The following is a 23,254-nucleotide window of genomic DNA, read 5'->3' as shown; positions in this document are numbered from 1 at the left end:
TCAGAAAAAGAGTACAATTTACAATATTCACTTGCCCAAATTGATCGGTCAAAACAGCAAAAACAAAAAGCCCTAACCAGAAAGTCAACGTTGGTCAATAGGGTTGAAATTGACCTCCAAAACAGCTCGGTCAACCTTGGTCAACTCAGCCTCCAACAACAAGATAATGCAGCCCAAAACAATCCAAAAATAACCAGTCAAATTTGGTCAACAAAAGTCAATGCAACAACCTGAATTAGGGCAATCAACGCTGGTCAACGCAGGGGTCAAACTGCCTCGATTTGTGTACCCAAAATAACGGCCTGCATAAACAGAAGTCTTTCACAAAACCGAAGTCAAACAGGGTCAACGCTGGTCAAAGTCAGCCTCCTGAAATTTCGGTCTCCTGAAATTTCGATCAAATCTGCTCAACGCAGCAACAAGAAAAGACAGTCTTCCTTTCGCACGTGCGAAGAGAGAGAGGCCCAGAAATTTGTACCCAATCAGGATGGGAGAGAGAAAGACAAATGAGATGAGATGCCAAAATGAGGAGGAGGCACCTTGTATTTATATGCAACGTTGAACGCTGGAGGAGGCTAATTTGATGGTTGGCCGACCTTGACAATTTGTCCATAATCAAAATAAATTCATTACTTATTTTGTATATATCATGATGGGATGATCTTTAGATCAATCCTACAACTCTCAGAGAGAGGAATCCAAGAAAAATATCAGTTGCCTCATAAGAGCTGTCCAAAGTGATGTTTGGCCCTAGTTGCCAAATTTAACACTAACCCCCGTCTTCTCGAATGCTAAGACAGTTTACACAAATTTCCTTGTTTTTTTGGTTGACTATACAGAAAATACTTTTGTAACTAATCTGTACAAATTTCAACTAGTATGTTTGTACGAATCAATAATAAGGTTTCTCGGTTAGTATGTTTGTACGAATCAAGCATGTCTTTTGGATATTTGGAGTCACTATACATAACAGTTACCGCTGAATTTGACATTCTCTTTGTCAGTAGTTTCCATTGAATAGGGGCCACTTCTAGGGACAGATAGGTGATTAAACAGTGTGGTAGACAATATGGAACTCTATAAGATTGACAGGTATCTCATTTCTATGGAAATGTCATGCAACATTCAATGTGGATGCTCTCCATTCATCTGACTGGGATAAGAACAATTACAACAAAGTTGGCAGCCCATATTTCATGCAGAGTTAGCAGTTTTCCACAAGGATTTAGACTCTCTTGAGATCAGGGTCGAGGCATATACACTAGCACTATTAGTAAATATAGGGAGGACTTGTCTGTAAAATAAAAGCATGACCCAATGATGTAAATAACTCGATATACTCTTTTTTGTTCCATAATGTCATATGTGATGCATTTCCTAAAGAGAAAAAGGATACATGGACAAAAATGCTTCTATGAATTTTCCATGGCAGCATTTGTGGGATCAAAATAACTATCTAGTATCAAGTTTATCAACCATGAAAGAAGAATTCAAAGTCTAAACTCGGGAACCATGAAAGGTCATAGAGAAAATAACTAACTTGGCAACGTAGGCTTCAGAAATCATGCTTCTCTCATAAGAATTTTCATGTCCATTTAAAAAACTATAACCTTGCATTTTAGCTGCAATTCATCAATAAAAAGATTATTGCATTTGAAACCCTGGAATAGAGAATCTCAAGCTGGCATTTTATTCATTGTAAAATGAGGAAAACCTGTCTTCACAAAAGTGCCATCTCTCACCGCTCCTTTGTTTTAATCCTCGTTACTGTACCTTTCATGATTTGCTGGCTTGAAACTTCTGCCAACACTCTACATCCTTCTAAATTCAGGATATTTGAAACTTCATATCTTGGAAATGATGACTGTTTCCCTTTTCCTTTGCCGTTTTCTCTTAAATACATAGCTTAAGGATCCCCATTCTCCAAGAGTACAGAATAGCAGATATTTTTAAGGTTTGTCCACAAGATCGTTGAGGTCAAATTTCTTCTCTGAGAAATGCTGGAAATCCCCATTTGTGTCTGAATTGCTGGAATGAGAATGTCGTTGTCTGTTGCGAGGATTCTTTTTCCGAGGTCCATCTATTTTCTGTCTTGAAAATAGTGTTGAAACAACCACTAGGAAACCTAAAACAGAAATAGTCCATAGTGCAACCATCCAATACCTTGGAGTGACAGCTACAAGATGGTCAGTAGCATCAATTTTTAAGACTCTTTCATCCTCTTGCAAGGCAATTGTTCCCTGATTGAAAGATTTTCTATTCCTAATTGTCTCCTTTGTTATCTTCAGAATTTCATCACTTTTATCATGATTTACATTGTCATAAGACTTTGTTTTCTCCAACGGGATTTGTTTCAAATCTTCAAAAGAATTGTTTTTAATCTGGTCTTGATCAAATAAAGCTGGTGGAGTTTGGACATGTACAATATTTTTGTCAAAGATCTGTTCAGAATGCAAATCAGGACAATTCCTTCTTACATGATGTAAACGCAGAGCCTCATTTAATGTCCTAACACACTCGATGCTAATTTTGTCCCTTCTCAAGTTGTTGTCATCAGTTGATGTCAGTGTAGAAGCATTAGGTGGTTCTGGAAACAACTTCCAGCACACATTTGTCATATCTGTGTCTCTCCAAACAGCCTTGTCAAATTTCCAATTGCCAACACCAAACTCAATCCCATAATGAAGAACCCTGGGTTCAGTACCTGGAATAGGAATGTAGCCCGGATATAGCATTATGTCATTTCGTATCCGATGCCTCAAGTTTATCTACAGAAGAAACAAATCTAAGTAAATAAATCTGTCATAATCAGATAAATGTGGAAAGAGCAAAATATATAAAGGCTTTAATAAGATGAAAGAATAAAATCATAATTGAATGGAATTCAGCCATTTGTGGATAAAAAGGATAGACTTGAGCTATAGGTAGGAAGATCCATTCAACAAAATTTCAAGAAGATGGACTGAAAAATTTTGAGAATGTCTACACATGTTCACCAAATAATGACCGGCCCATTATTGTCAACCCTAAATTATACTAAGGATCATTTCATGCCTTTGATTGATGGTAATAATATCAATCATAAATGCCAGTGCAATGGTAGTAAGAAGATCAACATAACTGAAGATATATGTAGCAATACAACATTAAACTAGATCAAAACCATGTTAAACCTATAAATTACATTCACCACTCACCATCTTATTTATAAACATACATTCATGGTGTAAGGAAGAGCTTGGAAGAAAATGAAAATGCACTATAAGTAGTTGAACTTGAACTGCCACATGAGAGTAACACTGAGATTATATTTATTTCTGGCTATGATTTTATTGATAAATATTTTCATGATAAAGGTTCAAGGGACTCAAACTGTAAGACAAGGTTAACAAAAGAAACTAAGTGTGATGAGAAACCTAAACCCATTTAGGAAAAGAATCAGAACTTTATTGTTAAAATCTGGAAAGATCAAGTGAGCAGGCAGGTTGCGGCAAAAAATGAAAGCGGGAGATGGCAGCAGTTTAAAATTCGGCAACCAGCAAAAGCTGTTTCAGTTGGAGGTATGTGCATGAGGCAACTTTGACTCCGTAGGGTGCCCACAGGTTCAGAGCTATTTTTTATTTAAGGGTTTGAGTTTTGGAGGTCCAATGTTGAAACAACACCTATGTGCAAAAATCTGGATTCAGTTAGTATCTGATTGAGCGTTAATGAATAGACATTATTGTTAGGATATTTGCACACTTCGGAGTTGGTTAATAATAAATATCAACCTGGTCTAATCTGTATTTAGATAAAGTGTGCTTCTCGAACAATTATCACATAAGCATGGTGAGCAAAGTAGCACAGCATGAGTGGGCCTAACAGTTGAGAACAGTGCTTCCATCCTGGAGATCAATATTTGAATCCAGAGGGAATAGGGTCTGTAAACCACTACAGACTGAGCAGTCCAATCACTGAGCAGAGGGGGTCCCTTCTCCCAAAAACAAGGGTGTCTCATACATCAATATGGTGTCTGGCTAGACTGTGGCGTTAAAATTTATTATTATCATTATTATTACAGTAAAATACCCCTCCCACCCTTCCTCCACCATGGAAACATAAAAAATTAGATAACTCTTTTTGCAAAGAAAAGTCAAAAGAAAGAAGCTTCCCCGATCTCTAAAAAAAAGGTATGTTCCAAGTAGAGAAGCCAACAATCACCATAGGACCTGAACCACTAGAAGACAATATCATCGTTCCAAAATCTTCAAGGCTCTATAAAGGGAACACTGCTAAGTAGGATCTATTGTATAGTTTCCTTTCTAGTTCAACATGGGTTTCTATAGGGCACATGGTTCATACGAGTAGGCTTCTTCTGAAATACTGAACGGTAGGTTTTGACCCATTGAACCACTCCCCTTCAACGACCATGTTAAGGATGAGACTACCAAACTTGCTGCTGTAAATCTTGCATGAGCAGATGTTTGTCATCGGCATTACCTTAACCAAACTTATAAAATATCAAAATCCACTAAAGAAAAGATCACACAATATGCTAGAATATATGCAGATTTGGAGTAGGAACAAGGGTTACCGGCCTCGTTAAATCCACAATTTCTGATGTACACTCAGAAACATGTTGTAGAATATGAAATTATACACCATCAAATGTAGGGGGTGCTTTGAACATGAGCGGTTGGCAAAAAATTTCCCAAAAACGCAAGAACCATGGGATTCTAGTCCAACTTAATCAGAAGGCTAGCAAACAACTGGAAAAAAAAGAGGCAAACAGAAAGAGAAACGGGACGTTAAACAAAAAGAAAAAAGAATACAAAGAGTGAATCCCCTTATGGTCAGTCAGTCAGAGTATATCAATTGAAGTGAACTACTGCACCATGCAAATAGAAGGAAACCAGGATCAACCACTGTTGGAAGAGCATTCTTAAGAAACACTGCAATAGGAACCAAATAATCCTTAGAAGAATCAAGGGAGGCAAATGAGGACTGAGGACTGAAAGAACAAGAGACTCACATAGAAGGGCACCTAGAAAGTGAACAGCTAAACTGAGGGGGAAAACCAGAAGTTTGTCTAATCATATTGGGTATTCATACTTCCTTTTTTGCAAAAAACGTATAAATTATCAAGTAAAAAAATTTAAATGGCAGTTAAGACAAAGAAAAACGAAAACATAAGGGTATACACAAAGTGAAACCATATCATCTTCCTCAGAAAAACTAAGGAAGCAATAAACTCAGAAAGAATGATAGCACCAAACTCTTTGGCATCCTTGATAAGGAGGTAACCTCCGCATACATACCTCTTCTCAACAAGAGTGACAAAAGGAGTTGACAGAACTGACCTCATCAGCAAAAGCAAACTTGCAATGTAGCTTCCAAATTGTGAAAAGAGCTGGAATCCAAATATAGTCCCACACTCCCTAGAGGTAGGACAAAACCAGGGACCCTGAATCCCCTACAAGATCTGCATGCCAATGAATCCGCCCATGAAGAAAAACAAAATGAAAGTACTGCACCCCCCCCCTCCAGCATGATCTAGCAAAACTACAGTGCCCTAAAAGATGCTTCAAAGTCTCTGAACAATAACAAAGGGGGCACAATCCATCTGATGGCTTGAATAATTTGACAGGGTGAGCTTTGAAGGGCAGCCCCTGATAAAGAAGCAACCAAGCAAAGACCCAAAGCTTGTAAATTAAAAGAAGAGGCCATCAAGCATTAAGAACCACAGATAAAGGGTGTCTCTAATGAAGAAGAGAGTAGAGCTTCTTGGAGTCATACTGGTAAAGCGGTTTCCCAAACCTTCATCCCCAATCTCTCCGAAAGGGCCCCTACATGTCAATATTTAGGTTATACAAATCTTCCACTGGGAGAAAACTAATGATGTCTCTAACTGCTGGCCTATCCAAGGAAAGAAGAGCCTTCTGGTGAGAAAGCACTCTCCACTCCTTCCAATATCTAGTAGAGAAGTCCCAGAGATCCCTCCACAAGAAGACACCTTTCTGGCTTAGCCTACGAGCCTGAAATCTAGTCGCACTACAAAATACTCTGCCCTTGGTCAATCCAGCTCGAAATAGGCAGCAAACCAAATCCCATCCCACCTAAATCCCAAAAGAAATCCATCTAACCATTAACACAACAAACCTCCAAGCATCACAAATGCTCCAACAAATCATAGATCCAAATACCTTAAAAAACTCAGGTGATCAAATGATATCACATAACCCAAAGGGGTCTCAAATCGAAAGGAGATATTGAGCTAATTGAACCCAATGATGCAAGAGAATCTGCCATGGGCCCGGATTCCTGGATTGAGACATCAATAATAACAAGACCACCCTCCTCCTTTGGCATAATGCACACATCCCACAAGATCATAGAAAGGCCCCACTTACCACCACACTTAGACCAAACCAAGAACTTAAGAATCTGCTCCAATCTCTTGAATTGAGACTAGGGAGATATCTGTTGGAAAATCAAAGGCAATATGTTGATTTTCCTTAGCTTGATAATTATTTGTGAACTTTGTTGGCTTCTTATTAATTTTTCTGTTCATTTTTTTCATCAAATAATTACCAATATAAACATGAAGATCACAAGAGACAGTAGACACAAGATATAGGCTCCACGCCAGGGAAAAACCCCACAACTTGGGGAAAACCTGAACAATCTCCTTCTCATAGAATCAAATCAAAATGAGACCTTCAAGACCCAAACACCAAAGTCAAAATTTTCTCCAAACATCAAGTCAGCCTTCCAGTCAAAGTCTCGATCTTGTAATTTCATATCTGCGAAATCTCAGTCTGCACCTTCAAATCTGCACTTCAGTCTGTAACCTCGGCTCTGCAACAGAATAGAGTTCCCAATCTACTTCGCACATGTGAGCAGACAGATCCATATTCTAGCCCTCATTCCTCACTTCCTTTCCTTGCTCTTATTTCGTTTTAGATCATCTTGAGCTTGATAAGCAAAGCAGGCATTGGGGAGGTTTAGAAAATGGACTTTTTGCTAGCAAAATCCATCTTTAATAAAGTCTAAAATAAATAGTTGCAACTTACACTACAGATCAACTTCAATACAAAACCTTGGGTTAGGTCTAAACGAGATACAATGGTCATCGAGGATTAGGACTTTACTAAACCATTGGATAGACAAGTCCACAAAGGGTCGAAGATCAACGTGCAACCCAAGAAACTTAGGCCGCAAAAGGTAATGAGTTCGAGAGATATCACCAAGTTTAAAATAAAACCTCCAAGAGTACACATAAACGAAAGATACATCAATATTCCTTGTGCCATATTGAAGAACGTTACTAGCAGCAACATTTAAGTTAAAGTAGACAAAGATACTTGGACCACATACCCCAATAAGTGCAAAGAGAGATCCCTTTGGTTTCCAAATTCCAAAAAGCCCATTTATTGAAGGCAGCTTCCTCTAGCATATGCCTCAAAAAATGCAACATAACTCCTCTATGCTCTAGATTCTAACAACCTTGTTCATACTATTTATTGTGGTTCATGAAGAAGTTAAAATCCTCCTTTGGCTCTAGTTGATTCCACTACACAATACTAGGGTTGGATTCAGTTTGCTTCTCAACAACTCCATCAGAAAGAGTAGGCTCCACTCTCGAATTTGCTGGCACTTCCAAAGAAAGACAAAAGTTGTGTGATGCTAGTATGCACCTCAACACCTTTGTCTATGGGAAGATGATCGAGGCTATATGTGTTGGAAAATCAAGAGACTTATGTATTTAGATGATTTGCCTTACTTGATAATTACTTGTCATATGTGTTGGCATTTTATTACTTTATTAGATCCTTGTTCATCAAGCAATTACCAAAACAATGAAGATCACAACAAGACAAAGTACACAATATATAGGCTCCAAGGCAGGGTAAAACCCCTCCAAGGGGAAAACCTAGAAAATGTTTCTCTTCTTCTATAGAATATGCTAACAAAAGAGACTTCCAAGACCCAAATACCAAAGCCAACAACCCTACCAAGCATCATGTCATCCCCCAGCAAGATCTTTCTCAAGGCAGCTTCCAGAAATTCAATACTGCTACTATGATGTTGCAACTTCGGCCTTCTGCAATTGCTTAACAGAATCTCGGCCCCCTGCAACTTGATAATTACTTGTCATATGTGTTGCCATTTTATTACTTTATTAGATCTTTTTTGATAAAGCAATTACCAAAACAATGAAGATCACAACAAGATAAAGTACATAAGATATAGGCTCCAAGGGTTAAACCCAAAAAATGTTTATCTTCTTCTTTAGAATTTGCTAACAAAAGAAACTTCCAAGACCCAAAGACCAAAGCCAACAATCCTACCAAGCACCAAGTCAGTCCCCAGCAAGATCTTTCTCAAGGCAGCTTCCAAAACTTCGATACTACTACTATGATGCTACAACTTCAGCATCCTGCAATTGTTTCACAGAATTTCAGCCCCCTACAATAGAACTTCGCCCCCCTACAACTGGTAGCTTCACAAACCCTAGAGTGAAATAAGAGAAGATGATCTTTAGACAAATTTTGGTTTCTATTCTTCTTCTTCGTCCCTCCATCTACTCTCTTTCTTCTTCGCTATTGCAGATCGAACTTGTGCTTGATGTGTGTCCAAATGAGTAGATCTCCTCTCCTTTATATAGCCTTTCTTGAGGGTCGAATTCCCTCCCTTAAGGCCGACTTGATATGCTCCTTGGGCTGACTTGATCTTGGGCTTCTAAGTGACTTTTTCTTGACAAAATAAATATTTTTCTTTATTACAAAGTGTCCAAATGGGACTATGACACATGACCAATAATATTCTTTATCCTAGAAAGACCTAGAAAACCTAAAAGCACGAAGAACATGCTTTTGACTCAAACTTGAGTATGAAACCCATACTCCAAAAATAAAATATAATTTCTCTTTCTTTCTTTTTCTTTCTTTATAAAGAATATACAATGTCATGATTACAATTAGGTCATTATGAAGACCAAACCTAGTTATAATTTTCAACACTCCCTCTTAACTAGGGAGGTATTCATAATCCCATTACATGGTACAAGGAATCTCAATCTTGAAGCATTCTCATAAGAAGAGTCGGATTGATAAGCCATCTTTTTGTCAAACATCTTTATCATAACCAACATTGTCCTTGAAGGCCTTAACTAGACAAGCTCATCTTTAATTATGAGCATTATGCTGGGAGGCTTTATGTGAGCTGCCACACTACCTCTCAAGGCACATACCCCATCCAGATGTCTACAAGGTATGTCCTGTTGACCACTACCGGTCAACTACCCATGCAGTACCCCCCCTTTCTTTGCAAAAAGGGGCAGCACCTGATCAGCATGTCCGTGCCATCCTGCCATCATCAGCAATTTGATCATTTTGATTGTAAACCCAGTCTACATGTATTAATTGTAAATAATCTTAGCAGATGCGAGTCGTGTATGTAAAATTGCCTAGGTGGACCTAACTTTCTAGTGGTAATCTACGTCCCGGAAGGTTTTTCGTCTCACCGATCCATGGATCGACAGAGTTTTCCTTCAAACCTGACCCCAAAGCCGGGATTGATTTTGTCATTAGAACTTTAGGAGAATCCTAGTGTGTTGATCTGCTAGATTATGGTTGTGTCGCAGAACTGGGTGATTTGTGAGGGTCTGTATTAAAGGGGTTTTCCCCCTTTAAGATGTAAATTTGTAAAAGTCATCATGAAATGTGTCTTGAGGGTCGAAAAATGTTTTGAATCCCCTCATGAGTCCTAAGTCCTAGGTCCTAGGTGATGTTTCCGAAGGCTTAGTTCGATTATCCATTTTAAAATGAATTAAAAAATTAAAAAATGAATAAAAATAATAAAATAAATAAAAAATTAAAAAAATAAATAAAGCAAAAACCCTAACTAATAAAATAATAATATTTTAAGTGAATAAATCGACGGATGAGATCAAGAGATGTCTTGATCCTCATCAACGGTCGAGATCATTTCAGCATGGATCACTCGAACTAGCCGTTGGGATCATTTCCTTTAAATAGGGTGCTAGGGGTCATTTTAGATCATTCGATCTGTGAGTCCAAGACGGAAGAAGCTCTCTTGTAAATCGGTTTCTGGTTAATAAAAGAAGACTATGGGGTCCATATCTTGCTGGTGTTACTCTCTTGAAATGTTGTGAGATTGTTTAATTTTCTGCATATGTTATTTTCAGCCATTAATAATAGCTTTTTGTAGAGTATTGTGGGCACAGGTATCTTGTTCACTTGCTAGGGTTTGAGTGCTGTTAGGGTTTCGGAAGTAATGGCAGGTATCTCCATTACTGTTTGAGATCTAGCAGCATTTTTGCCCTCTTTATTGACGGTTGTTTTGAGCTGTGCAGAAAACATTTTCTGAAGGAATTTTGTGGGCGTTCGGGGAAGTTCTCGGCTGAACCAGCCAACTCCCGCAAGCATTTTTTGCTGAGCCCAGTTGGATTTGATCCTGGCTCTATCATTCAGTTTTATTTTTCTGATCTGCATGAGAGATTTTTTGAAGTTTTTCACAGTGACAATCTGAAATTTCTGTTCTTTAAATATTTTCTGTGCTTATTGATGAATCTGGCTGCTAAGGGGCCAAATTTGTAAATTAATCAGCTGTCTTAGGGTTTCAATTTTAGTTTTGCTTAGGTCAGGTTTACTTAGGGTTTTGATTTTGTTTTTTTATGTACATATTATTTTTGGGTGATTTCATTTCAGGGGCAGGGTACCTCCAGGGTAATGTCTCTCAGTGTCCATTTCTACTAAGGGCGTGATTGCATAGCAAATCTTCTGGCGTGAAATTACTCTGCTCCAGTATTTCAATAGACAGAAATTCTTCAGATCACCGCCGTGGCATGAGGTAGCAAATATGTTCCAGATCAAAATTGTCCACCGCAGAAATTTTCTCAGCCAGTTATCTCCAGAAACGGCTGAACGCATCTAAAGAGATCACTTTCACCCTGCGGATTGCGCGTAAATGGCACTCTACATTGACTAAAGCTCATTCCCGTCAGCGTGAGCAGGAGGGTTCTGTTTTCTCAGCTCATGGTCTTGAATGCTGTAATGAGATATCAGTTACCGGCTGGAAGAATCGAATAAATTTTACGCTGCCGACAGACAGATCTGCGCAATCGATTCATTATCAAATGAGCGTTGATCTCTTCTCCATTTTGCGTAGCAGACAGTTCACGTCCAGTGCAGCATCGTGCTTTCAATCTCTCGTGGGAATGACTGTATGAAAAGGTTACTCCAGCATCGTGTTCAAGCTGCCGACAGCGCCAGATTTGCGTGGAAACAAGGTATTAACCCTCAGGCAAGCATTAAACAAATCCGCATTCAGCTATCCGTCGAAGATTTCAGGCCATCACGCAGGTAACATCGCAAATCGTTTTTCGAATTCTGCTGAGAGATATAGCGTAACCCTCAGATTGATTTCGGGTTTCTATCCTTCTGCCGTCGACTGTAAAATTTCTTCGCTGAGCTTCGATGCTGGGTTTTCCTTCCTCCGGTGGCCAAGAGACAGTCGTTTTGCGGTTTGCAGGTAAGTCGATTTTGGTTCTGGTCATTCTGCGCAGTCACGTCTATTCGGCTAGGGTTTCTCTGTAGCTTTGGTTCTCATTTCCGATTTGATGAGCTTTCATGTTAGCAGCTTAGATTAGTGTAGTTTTTTCATGTTTCGATTAGGTTTAAAATTTGTATAGTTTTTATATTTAAAATAGATTTCTATTTAGTCTTTTTAACGTAGATTTTTTTTATGTTTATTTAGATTTTAATTTGATTTTTTTTGGTTAGTTTAGATTTAAAAAATTTGTATAGTTTTGTTTTTATTTAAAATAGTTTTTAGTCCTTAGATTTAGATATTAGTTAGATTTTATTTCTAGAGTTTTAAGGTTATGTTAGATTTTAATTAGATCTTAATTTTTGTTTTATTTTTGGTTTTGAAATAAAAAAATAAATAAATAAAATAAATAAAAAGATTTATTTATAAAAATTTTAAGCCTTAGTTTTATTTTTTTATTTAGATTTTAGATATTAGTTAGATTTCTAATTTTCATTTTTTTAGATTTTATTTAAAAAAAAAATAAAAAAATTGAAAAAGTATAAAAATTTCGTGGAAAATTATTTTTGCCAGATTCAGTTGTTTTCAATTATTATCTTTCATGCTGAGATCTAAAATTTTCAAGTCGAGACACGAAATTGGTATCTGGTTAATAATTTATGGCTCTCGTGGTGGTTTTAAGCATTCATCTTTTCGAAGTTTTCAGTTGCTGGATATCGTTTTGGTCATGTGATTTCGCTGATGACAAATGATTGCTGGTCACGGTTTATTTCTCTATATCATTTAACAAGTAATCATTTTAATAACAATCTCTTAAGGCACTGGTCTGCTAACTAATCAAATCATTTTAGCGCTTATCTTAATCGTGTCTTGTGTCTCCCAACCAACTGGTCGACAATTGGTCTCATCATCTCACAGGGACTACCCCCCTTAGCCGCGGGAGACAGGCTTAAACGGAGAGATCAGGGATCAGAGTGACAACCCCCGGTCTGAGGGTTGTCGTGTCAATCCGCGCGACAACATGTCCTTTTAGGACTATTCTTATCTTGGATTCCCAAACTTGGATCCTCAGAGAATATCGGTCCTCTTCAACTACTCTTATCTTGGATGCCCTACCTCATCCTCAAAGAGCATCGGTCAAAAACTTATTTCCTTCGATTCTATAATCCATAAGAAGTTCCAACCTAGATGCTTATCCAATCCTCCGGACTCTATTATTTCTTTATGGCCTTCACTAACGTACGATTATTAGTCCTAGCCTAGTGCCTAACCCATAAAGACAAGAACTATCCAACATCACTCCCTCTCAATTAGGGAAGAGATGTCCACCAAACCAAGCTTACCTCTTAGGTACTCAAGCTTCTTGTTTGGTAATGCTTTAGTCAGTATGTCGGCTACCTATTCATCTATAGGTAGATAGTGCAGCTCCACGACTCCATCTCATACCAAGCTTCTGACGTAGAGGTACTTATTATTTATATGCTTTGTTCTAGCATGAAAGATCGGTCTTCTATCAATCTTATGCAACTCTCATTATCACAATGTATCCATGTAGGGCTAAGCATTCCTTAAAATAAGTCGGATAACAACTTCCTGAGCCAAAATATTTCTGGACAGACCTCGCTTGCAGCAACATATTCAGCTTCAGCACTGCTCAAAGCAACTGTATCTTACTTTTTGCTCATCCATGACACCATGGAAGATCCCAGGCTGCAGCATCCACCTATTGTGCTTCTTTTGTCTGTCTCACTGCCGCCCAAATCTGAATCTGTATATCCCATGAGTTGGATTTCATTACCAGGTATACTAGAGGCAGTGATGTATGGTTCCACGCGAATATCTTAAGATGTGCTTGGTTGCAATCAAATGATCATGTTTTGGCTCCATCTGAAACCGATTAAGGACATTCACTGCAAAGCAAATGTCTGGTCTCGTATTCACCAAATAAATCAAGAACCCAATCAACTTTTTGTACCAAGCAAGATCCACAGGACTAGACTCTAAACTCCTCAACTTCTTTAAATTTGTAATCATAGGAGTCATCATAGGCTTGCTATCCATCATGCCAAACTTCTGAAGTATCTTGATCACATATTTACCTTGACCAAGATATATCTCTCCTGGCTTCTGCCATACTTCTAGTCCCAAGTAATAATGCATAATCCCAAGATCCTTCATATCGAACTCGATTGCTAACTGCTTCTTGCATTCTTGAATCTGATTCTCTACACCTGTGACTAGTAGATCATCCACATACAAGAGTATGATAATTGGTTCACCTTGGACCACCTTGATATATAGGTTAGGATCTGCAGTACTCTTGGTAAAACCAAGTCTCAACAGATATGCATCCATTCTTGCATACCAAGCTCTAGGTGCTTGCTTTAATCCATATAGAGCTTTCTTCAACCTGCAGACATGAGTCTCCCTCTGATTTATTTCAAATCCTTGAGGTTGCTCAATGTAAACCTCCTCATCAATGGTCCCATTCAGGAAAGTTGTCTTGACATCCATTTGATGGATGTTCCATCCCATAGTAGCAGCCAACGAAACAAGCGATCTTATTGTCGTATATCTAGTTGTGGGAGCAAATGTTTCCTCGTAATCAATCCCTTATTTCTGTGTGAAGCATCTTGCTATAAACCTTGCTTTGTATTTATTGATGCTCCCATCTGCAGCGTGCTTAATCTTGTAAATCCCTTTTGAAGTGACTATAGACTTGTCACTTGGCCTAGGAACGATTTCCCAGACATCGGTCTTCATTATGGATTGGTATTCTTCTTGCATAGCATTCCTCCACTCTTGACGTTTAGATGCATCTTCATAGGAGGAAGGTTCTGCTTCAATAAGCTTTGTCATGTATGAAGCATACCCAGAATACCTCTTAGGTCTTTTACTTTCCCTGACAGTCATAGATGTTGTATGTCCTTCTGCTTCTTGTAGAGTAGTTCTCAACCAAGCAGGCCTCTTATGATTTTCTGGAATAATCACTTGTTGTATAGGCTCACTAGGACCTTCAACATCTTCTTTAGCAGGTGTCGAATCTTGACCATCATTGTCCCTCGAGATATCTTCAAAAATAGGTATCTCTTCTTCATCAGAGTCAACTGGAACATCCTTTGATTTCTTGTAAGTTATACTTTCATCAAAGATGACATCCCTACTTACTTCAATTCGACGGTCCTCCTTAATATAGATTCTATATGCTTTAGATGAAGCACTATATCCCACAAAGATGCCCTTTAGACTGGTAGGATCTAACTTCTTTCTCTTGTCCTTGGGTATATGAATATACACAGGACACCCAAATATTCGAAGATGATCCACACTTGGCTTCTTTCCTGTAAATGCTTCTTCCAGAGTCATATTGTTGAGAATCCTATGAGGACTTTGATTCTGCAAGTAAATAGTTGTCATACATGCCTCTCCCCATAGGAATTGAGGGAGATCTTGATCATGCAGCATAGCCCTAACACATTCCTCAATAGTTCTATTCTTCCTTTCTGCCACGCCATTCTGTTCAGGATTATAAGGAACAATGAGCTCCCTCTTAATCCCTGCTTCCTTGCAGAAAGCTATTAATTCCTTGGAGGTGTATTCTCCACCATTGTCGAACCTCGGGGTTTTGTGTAATGATCCTAAATAGGAATACAAGTGATAATAAGCAAATAATATATGCAACAAATTACAAAATCGAGATATTCAGCAAACACCCATATAAAAACTGCAAATGGAGAACTTTTGAGCCATTTTATTTAATTTCTGCAAGCCAAATACAATAGATGATGGAATGGTGCACCTAGGCTTGTCTCAATGGACAAGCAGGACCAAACCCAAGTAGGAAAATGGTTGAGCTGAAGGCTACCCAACTACTGCACCAATCTGCACTGCGCTGCGTAGAAAATTGTTGCTCTACTGAAGTTCGAATGGCTGGAAAGTGCACTAAAACTGCCCAGAAATTTATATGCTTTTAACCCCGGACTCCTTGGCCAAAACCCAGAAAAACCCAAAAGGGATTTTAGCTAGTTTGGACTTCTGATTTTCGACCCCCTTGGAGCCTCACCTCAGTTATAGCTGCAAAACTCGCCCTGCTGGAAATTGCCTGTAAATCCACCTGAAAACTCCTTCAAAATGTTGAGTTCACCCCTGCTATCCAATCCCTAACTCCCGAATTATCTCTTGGTCCAAATCAGCTGCTCCCAAGCACCACGAAAATTTGTTGAGTGGCCTCTATGCTATCCCTCAACCCAGCAATTTGAATTGCTGGAATGTTGGCTCAGTTGACTGTAAAACCCAGCAAGAATTCTGGTCTAGTGTTGCTACCTCAACTCCCTAACTCCCAAACAAGCAATATGATCCCTGTTGGCCTCAATCTCCCTCTGCATGTTTCCTGGCTACCCAGAAATACACACTCCTTGCTCTGTGTTGGTTGCTAGTCTATGTCACTGCCCCAAAACTCCTTAAAACTCTTGTGGAACAGCCTCCCTAGGGTGAGCACGGATGGTCCCCCGAAGTAGAGGTTGAATCTCCCGCTTGAGAGACTCGTGGCTAAACAGTCGGTAGACTCGCTAAACAACAGAGTGAACAGATGAGTGTTTGTTTGCAAATGTCAAAGATGAAGAACAAAATGAGAGTTGATCTCTCCTTATAGCTCCTTGGGCCTCCTTAGCCTCATGTGGGCCCCTCCATCCACCCATTCGATTTTCCCTCCAAGCATATCGAATGGCTAATTCGAACTCCCATGTGGGTGGCCCCCACATTCCACTAGTTGCTAAATAAAGTCGATTTGGCCCCTAAGTCCCTAAGTCGAAGTGTGGGGTCCACTTCTTTAGTAAAAAAAGTGCAAAATTGTGTAGCAGCACCATGTTACTAATGTCTTTGAGAAGGGACATGTCAGTCTTCCCCTCCCAAATGTTGCTTGCCCTCAAGCAACCTCAAAGCTGGTTGGCTCCAATATGTGCTCAACTTCCCAAATGACATCCTCATCTGGCAAGTTCTTCCAGCGCACCAAAATCTCCCTGATGGTCCTGCTCCTCGGTTTCCTCTCCTTGCTCTCCAAAATGGTCTCTAGTTCCAATACCAAGCGGCCCTCATCATCTAGTGGGGGTAGATCAACTGTTGTTGTCACCTGTTGTCCCAACACCCTCTTAAGGCATGAGACATGAAAAACATTGTGGATCCTACTCCCCTGAGGCAGCTCCAGCTCATAAGCCACCTCCCCAACTCGTCTAATCACCCGGTAGGGCCCATAGAAGCGTGGTTGTAGCTTCTCGGCCCCCTTCTGTTTTAGCGTGGACTGCCTGTAAGGTTGCAACCGAAGGTATACCAAGTCCCCCTCCTCAAAGTGTCTCTCTGTCTTGTGCCGATTTGCGTAAAGTTTCTGCTAATTTTGGGTTGTCACCAAATTATCCTTGAGAGCCTTGAGGATATCTTGGCTCTCTTGGACCCAGTCTTTGGCCTTTGGGGCCCGGCTATCTCCAAAAACAATATCAGCAAAAGACAATGCATCATATCCATAAAGGGCACGGAAAGGAGTCATACCGATGGACATGTGGTGCGTGGTGTTGTAGCAGTACTCGCCCAGATGCAACCACCGAATCCAAGTCCTCTGCTGACCGGTCACGTAGTTCCTCAGGTACCTGTCCAACCACTGCTTGACTCTCTCTGTCGTCCCAACCAACCTGAAGAGTTCCTACCAAAAGCCTCCCATGAATCTGTTGTCCCTGTCGCTCACTATGTTCTTAGGGAGCCCATGCAATCTGAAAATATCCCGAAAGAACAGCTCGACAACCTGTGCAGTCATGTACCTGGTGGGGATGGCGAAGAAGTGGGCAAATTTGGTCAACCTGTCGACCACTACGTATATGCAATCCTTCCCCTGCACTGTGGGGAGCCCTGTGATGAAATCCATCGAAATACTTTCCCATTTCCCCTCCGGGATGGGAAGTGGCTGTAGCAATCCTGTGGGGTGGGTCAGCTCCCCCTTGTTCCTCTGACAAGCCTCACACTCCCGTACATGCTGCAGCACGTCCTCCTTGAGGCCCTTCCACGTGAATCTCTCTCGGACAGCCATATAAGTCTTCTAAAACCCCTGGTGCCCGGACAGTGGTGAATCATGTGTTGCCTGGAGTACCCTCTCCCTCAACTGCGAGTTGGGCACTAAGTAAATGCGCCCCTTGTAATAGATGACCTCATCCATCACACGGTAACGCTCATCTGCATGGGTACCCTCCAATACCTCGCATGCCCTCCTGTCTTTGGAGTACTCCACCAACAACTAAGCCTTCCAATCATGGCAGATGCTCATGAGAGATAACCCAGCTGGTCTTCGAGATAGAGCATCGGCCACCACATTGTGCTTTCCCTGCACATACTCTATATCGAAGTCATAGGCCTGCACCTTGCTGACCCATCTTTGTTGCCTGTCATTGAGGCCCTGCTACCCCATGAAATGTCGAAGACTGTTGTGATCAGTCTTCACTCAGAACCGGTTTCCCACCAAGTACTGGCAAAACTTGGCCAATGCATGCATAATGGCCAACATCTCCTTGTCATATATGGAATATGACAGCTCATGCAGTAGGAGCTTTCGACTCTCGAAAGCAATGGGATGCCCCTCCTGTGACAATACTGCTCCAACTCCTACCCTGGATGCATCACACTCCACTGTGAATGGCTGGGAAAAATTTGGAAGTGCCAAAACAAGGCAACTGCTCATCACCTCCTTGAGGCGATCGAAGGCAACTTGTGCTCCATCAGTCCATGCGAAGGCCCCCTTCTTGGTCAAGTCGGTCAAGGGTGTTGCCAACTGTGAGAACCCCTTGACAAACTTCCTATAGTAGGTGCAAATACCCAAGAAGCCCCTCAGTGTAGTCACATCTCAAGGTAATGGCCAATCCCGGATGGCCTGAATCTTCTCCTCGTGGACCTTCACCCCATCAGCGCCAATGATATGCCCTAGGTAGAGCATCTTTGTCAACCCAAACTCGCACTTGGAGAGCTTAGCATAAAATTGTTGCTCCTCCAGAATGCGCAATACCTCCTCCAAGTGTTGGAGGTGCTCCTCCCATGTCCGGCTGTAAATCAGAATGTCATCGAAGAAAACTAGCACGAACCTCCTCAACTATCCCCGGAAGACATGGTTCATGCAAGACTGGAACGTGGCCGGAGCGTTGGTCAGCCCAAATGGCATGACCAGAAACTCAAAGTGCCCATAATGGCACCGAAACGTTGTCTTAGGGATATCCTGATCCCTCACCCTGATCTGGTGGTACCCTAAACACAGATCAATCTTAGAGAAGTACTTGGCTCCTCTAAGCTCATCCATCAGCTCATCAATGCGGGGAATGGGGTATCGGTTCTTTAGTGTCTTCCGATTGAGGGCCCAGTAGTCAATGCACATCCGAAGGGTTCCATCCTTCTTCTTCACCAGCACCACTGAAGAAGCGAAAAGGACTGGAACTTGGCCTGATATGGCCCAATGCTAGCAGCTCCTGGATGGCCTTCTCTATCTCGTCCTTATAGGCTTTGGGATGCCTGTAAGGAGTGGTGATCACTTCCTACACACCCGGCTCCAACTCAATAGTGTGCTCAAACCCTCTGTCTGGTGGTTGCCCTAGTGGAATGTCCCCAAACACTACTACGTATCTGTCCAGCAAGGCCTGTATGTCTACCGGTGGTGGTTGAGCCTATTCTCCAGCCTCTGAGATCCTCAACTCAACTGCCCATGCAATGTCCCCATGTCGTAAATCTGCCTCCATCGTGTGGGCCAAAATTGTCTAAGGTGGATAAGACTGCATGCCTCTCAAGACTACCAGTTTTCCATCCGACCCAATGAACTCCATCTTCGGCTTCCTCCAATCTGTCGTGACTCACCCAAGGGAATATAGTCACTGGACACCCATCACCACGTTGGTGTCTGGCACATTGACCACAAAGAATTGGTCGGTCATCAAGTAGTTCCCCATAACTACTGTCAAGGAGGGCACATATTTAGTGCACTATATGGTACGGTCACCTAGTACTAGGACTGAAAATCCCTCGAACTCTGTTGTGGTGAGGCCCCTCCTCTGGACCAACTAGGCATCTATGAAATTGTGGGTAGCCCCACTGTCCACTAGCACTGACACCCTCTGTCCCTGTACAGTGCCTCTAATCCTCAGTGTCAAAAATTTGGGAATCCTGCATAAGGAAGCGAGAACTCCCCCTGCTGGGGCAAGGGATGCCCCACCCTGTGGAGGTGGTGGTGGTGGCCCTCTGTCTGTCGAACTCTCGCCATCTGCCCCACCGCAATCCTACTCCACCTCATCCTCCTGGTCACTATCAAAAAAAACCTCAATGTAGTGTGCTCTCCCAATAGTGCACCGATGGCCTAGTGCCCAGGGCTCTTTGCATGTGAAGCACAACTTCCTCCTCCGGAGGTCCTTCCATGTCTCCTCATCTAACTGCCCCCTCCCCTGTGTGGTCCTCTGAGGTGGAGGTCTAGTCTCATGCCCCTTTTGTGGGAAAGGGGTCCGTGCAGGAAATGGTGCTCTAGTCTTGGGGATGGCCCCCTGCAGATCTCTGGCACACAAGACTGCTTCCTACAACGTGGAGGGTCTGCGTGACTTCACCAGTCCACGCAGGGGCTCAAGCAAGCCCTCAATGAAGGTATACACCCTCCTTGCCTCGGATAGATCCGGGACCATCACTGACACCCACAGAAAATCTGAGAAGTACTGCTTCGGGTTGCCTATTTGGCGCAGTTGGGTCAACTCTCTGAAATGAGCCTCTAGATCCCTCTGATCAAATCGCTCCACCACTCTCCTGGTGAAGTACTCATAAGATACTATGTGGCCATGCCCTAGGGTGGTCAAACCATGAAACCACCAATCATGGGCTTCCCCCTCCATGTGCAGCATGGCCATCTTAATGGCTTCCTGCTCTGTCATCCAGTTGACTTGGAAGTAGGTGTCTATCTTCTCAACCCAAGCTCTGGCCATGCACTTGGCAATGCCTTCGAAAGTAGGGAAATACATCCTCCCTATGGTTCTCTGCAACTCGTAGTTCTGGGTCCCTTGTCCTCCATACCCCTTGTTCTTCTCACTCTACTTGAGCTTGCAGTAATCTCTGAAGGAGAGGGCTTCTTTAAAGTCTTCATCCATAAACTGCCACTCTCTGAAGTAATCTTCGATCTGAGGGGGGCCTTCCTCCCTAGGAGGCTCGATTTGTGCCACTAACACAAAGGTAGGTAGTGTAGCACGAGTTGGCACACTGACTGAAGAGCGTTACATTGTTGGTGAGGGGTGATCGAATGGTTGAGAGGCCCTAGAATTTTCCCCACAAAAAACCCTCTAGGCGTGGTCCTCTCTTTGTTCTGTAACTTGATCTCTTCCAGCATGTCTTTCTGACCCTTGGCAAAGTCACTCAGGGCCCTCAAAAGGCTATCGAAAGCCATCTCTTCCCTGCTCTCGGGTTCTGCCATTCCCTCCTCTTTTGCTACTGCTTTCCGTCTGTCCTCTGTATTGTTGAAATTTGGTACCGGAGGACAGGTGGTTCCCTTAGGCTTTGATCTTTGGCCTAGGGAAAAGTGTCCAAAAAAATTTAATTTTTCTCCTAAAGTGACTTTATAATTTTATAAAGTTAAATCTAATTTAAAAGTGACTTTAAGTGATAAAGTTACTAAGTCTAATTTTAAAGTAAATGAAAAATTAGAAAGGAAAAGTGACTTTGGAAATAAATGACTAAGTGGGTCTTTATTAAAGTGGGGTGAATTAAAAAATAGAAAGTGAGATTTAAATGAGCATTTAATCTCAACCATTGATCTAAATCTATTTCAGGCATTGGATTTAGAGATCACCCAAAAGTCACTTGGAGTTATATTAAAGGAGGAAAAGGAAGAAAAGGTCATTCATTCTTTCATGAGCAGATTGGGAGAAGGAGAGCAAGAGAGCAAGAGAGATTTCTGAGCAGGGAGGAGAAGGAGACAGCAGCTTGGCACACATTCCAAGGCAGCAGTTGAGCAGATTTGTACAGCTGATTCAGCACATAGTGAAAGGCAGATTTTTGCACAAAAATCGAAGAGCAGTTTGCTGATTTTTTCTGCACACAAAACGGAGGCCGTACAGCATTTATTGCTGTCCTGTTTGCTGTAATTTCCAAATTGCTGTGAGGCACGGGAAAGGAGATAAGTTGTAAATTTGCTTGCTGATTTTTCGCTGAATAATTCTCACTGTAAAAAGGCAATTTTCAGAAATAAAGAAGAGCTCTCAAACTGGTTTTCCCCAAGAGTTGTAGGGGGTTTTTCCAGGGTCAAGTTGACCAAAAATATCAGTGTTTTAATGTGTTTTAATGGCTGTTTTTGATTGCTGATTTTTAATTCTGCAATTTCCAGCATTCTGAAAAATTTCCAGAATTTGTGTTTTCAGCAATATTTATTTTTTTCAGTCTGTTAAATGTATGGTTATGGGAATGGGTATTTAACTACATGGGAGAAATAAGGAGAAACTGAAAACCGGGGTGGGAAAACAGAAATTTCTACATGGTATCAGAGCTTGAGTGCTGAAGGGCAGTTTAGGACAGCAAAAGGAAAAGTTACAGTTGCTGATTTTTCACTCAGAAAATTCCAGCAAGCTGATTTTTTCATAAACAGCAGTTTTATCTTTACTACAACAGGATGTCATTGGGATTGAGGGTGGAGGATAGGTTGGATGGGCATATAAATTACAGCGTTTGGAAGGAGAGAATGCAGAGTATCTTTGAGGAGGCAGAAGTCTGGGATATCATGGTGCATACTGCACAGAACCCTGTTGTTGTGCCCACTGATGTTACTCAGTTGGCTGAGTATAAAAAGAAGAACAATAAGGGTAAGAGGATGATTCTAGACGGAATCAAAGACCATTGCATTCCTCATGTGAGAGGAAAGAGCAATGCCCATGAGATGTGGACAGCATTGTCCAATCTCTACCAGAGTACCAATGAGAACCGGAAGATGGTCCTGAAGGAGAAGCTGAAGAACATTAAGATGGGTAATGATAGTGCAGCTGGATATCTCACAAAGATTACCAATGTGAGAGATGAGTTGGCAGCGATTGGAGAGGCCATTCCATCCACTGAGTTGGTGCGTATTGCAGTGAATGGCCTCCCCCGTTCATGGTTGAATTTTGCTGATGGGGTTTGTGCACGTGAGACCCTTCCCACATGGGAGAGGTTTTGGGATGATTGTATTCAAACAGAGATCAGGAAAGGACAGCTTGGAGCAACCAAGCCAGTTGAGCAGGATGAGGACGTAGCACTGGTGGCAGGAGGCAAGAAAGGCAAAGGAAAGAAGCAGGCTTCCACAAGCGGTGGTGGAGGCAAAGGCAAAGGTAAAGGTAAACAGGGGAACACACAGAAGGACTATTCCAAGGTGAAGTGTTGGAATTGTCAAAAGATGGGACACTATGCAGTTGTGTGTCCGGAGAAGAAGAATAAGAAGGGGAAGAACCAGGACATGGCAGCTTCAGCAGAGATTGAGGACTTTGCTAGTCGTTTTGACCGAGAGTTTGCGTTCACTACGTGTGAGTCCTCTAGTGCAGGATCACCTGCCACACAGGTTCAGAGGGAGCATGCTTTTCCCTCGATTAGCGGAGCATCTACAGGTATCTGGTATGTGGACAGTGGGGCTTCACGTCATATGACAGGAGTCCGTGAGTAGTTCTCAGAGCTTTCAGAGAGTGGCACT

General features: G+C 41.5%; 1 protein-coding gene across 1 annotated transcript in view; it reads right to left on the bottom strand.

The window, feature by feature from the left end:
- Positions 1-1,393: 1,393 nt before the first annotated feature.
- Positions 1,394-23,254, bottom strand: part of LOC149144983 (peptidyl serine alpha-galactosyltransferase) — an 85,260-nt gene continuing 63,399 nt past the window's right edge. The window contains exon 8 of the mRNA XM_089447161.1: positions 1,394-2,768. Within this exon, the coding sequence (XP_089303287.1) occupies positions 1,950-2,768 (819 nt within the window). The 3' untranslated portion in view covers positions 1,394-1,949. The remainder of the gene's footprint in view (positions 2,769-23,254) is intronic.

Source organism: Pinus tabuliformis, chromosome X (genome assembly GCF_031772625.1).
Source record: "Pinus tabuliformis cultivar Carrire ecotype Pingquan chromosome X, CPIR1, whole genome shotgun sequence".
In the NCBI taxonomy this organism is placed as follows: Eukaryota; Viridiplantae; Streptophyta; class Pinopsida; order Pinales; family Pinaceae; genus Pinus; species Pinus tabuliformis.
Note: the sequence above shows the minus strand (reverse complement) of the source record. Positions and strands in the feature narration are given on the sequence as shown.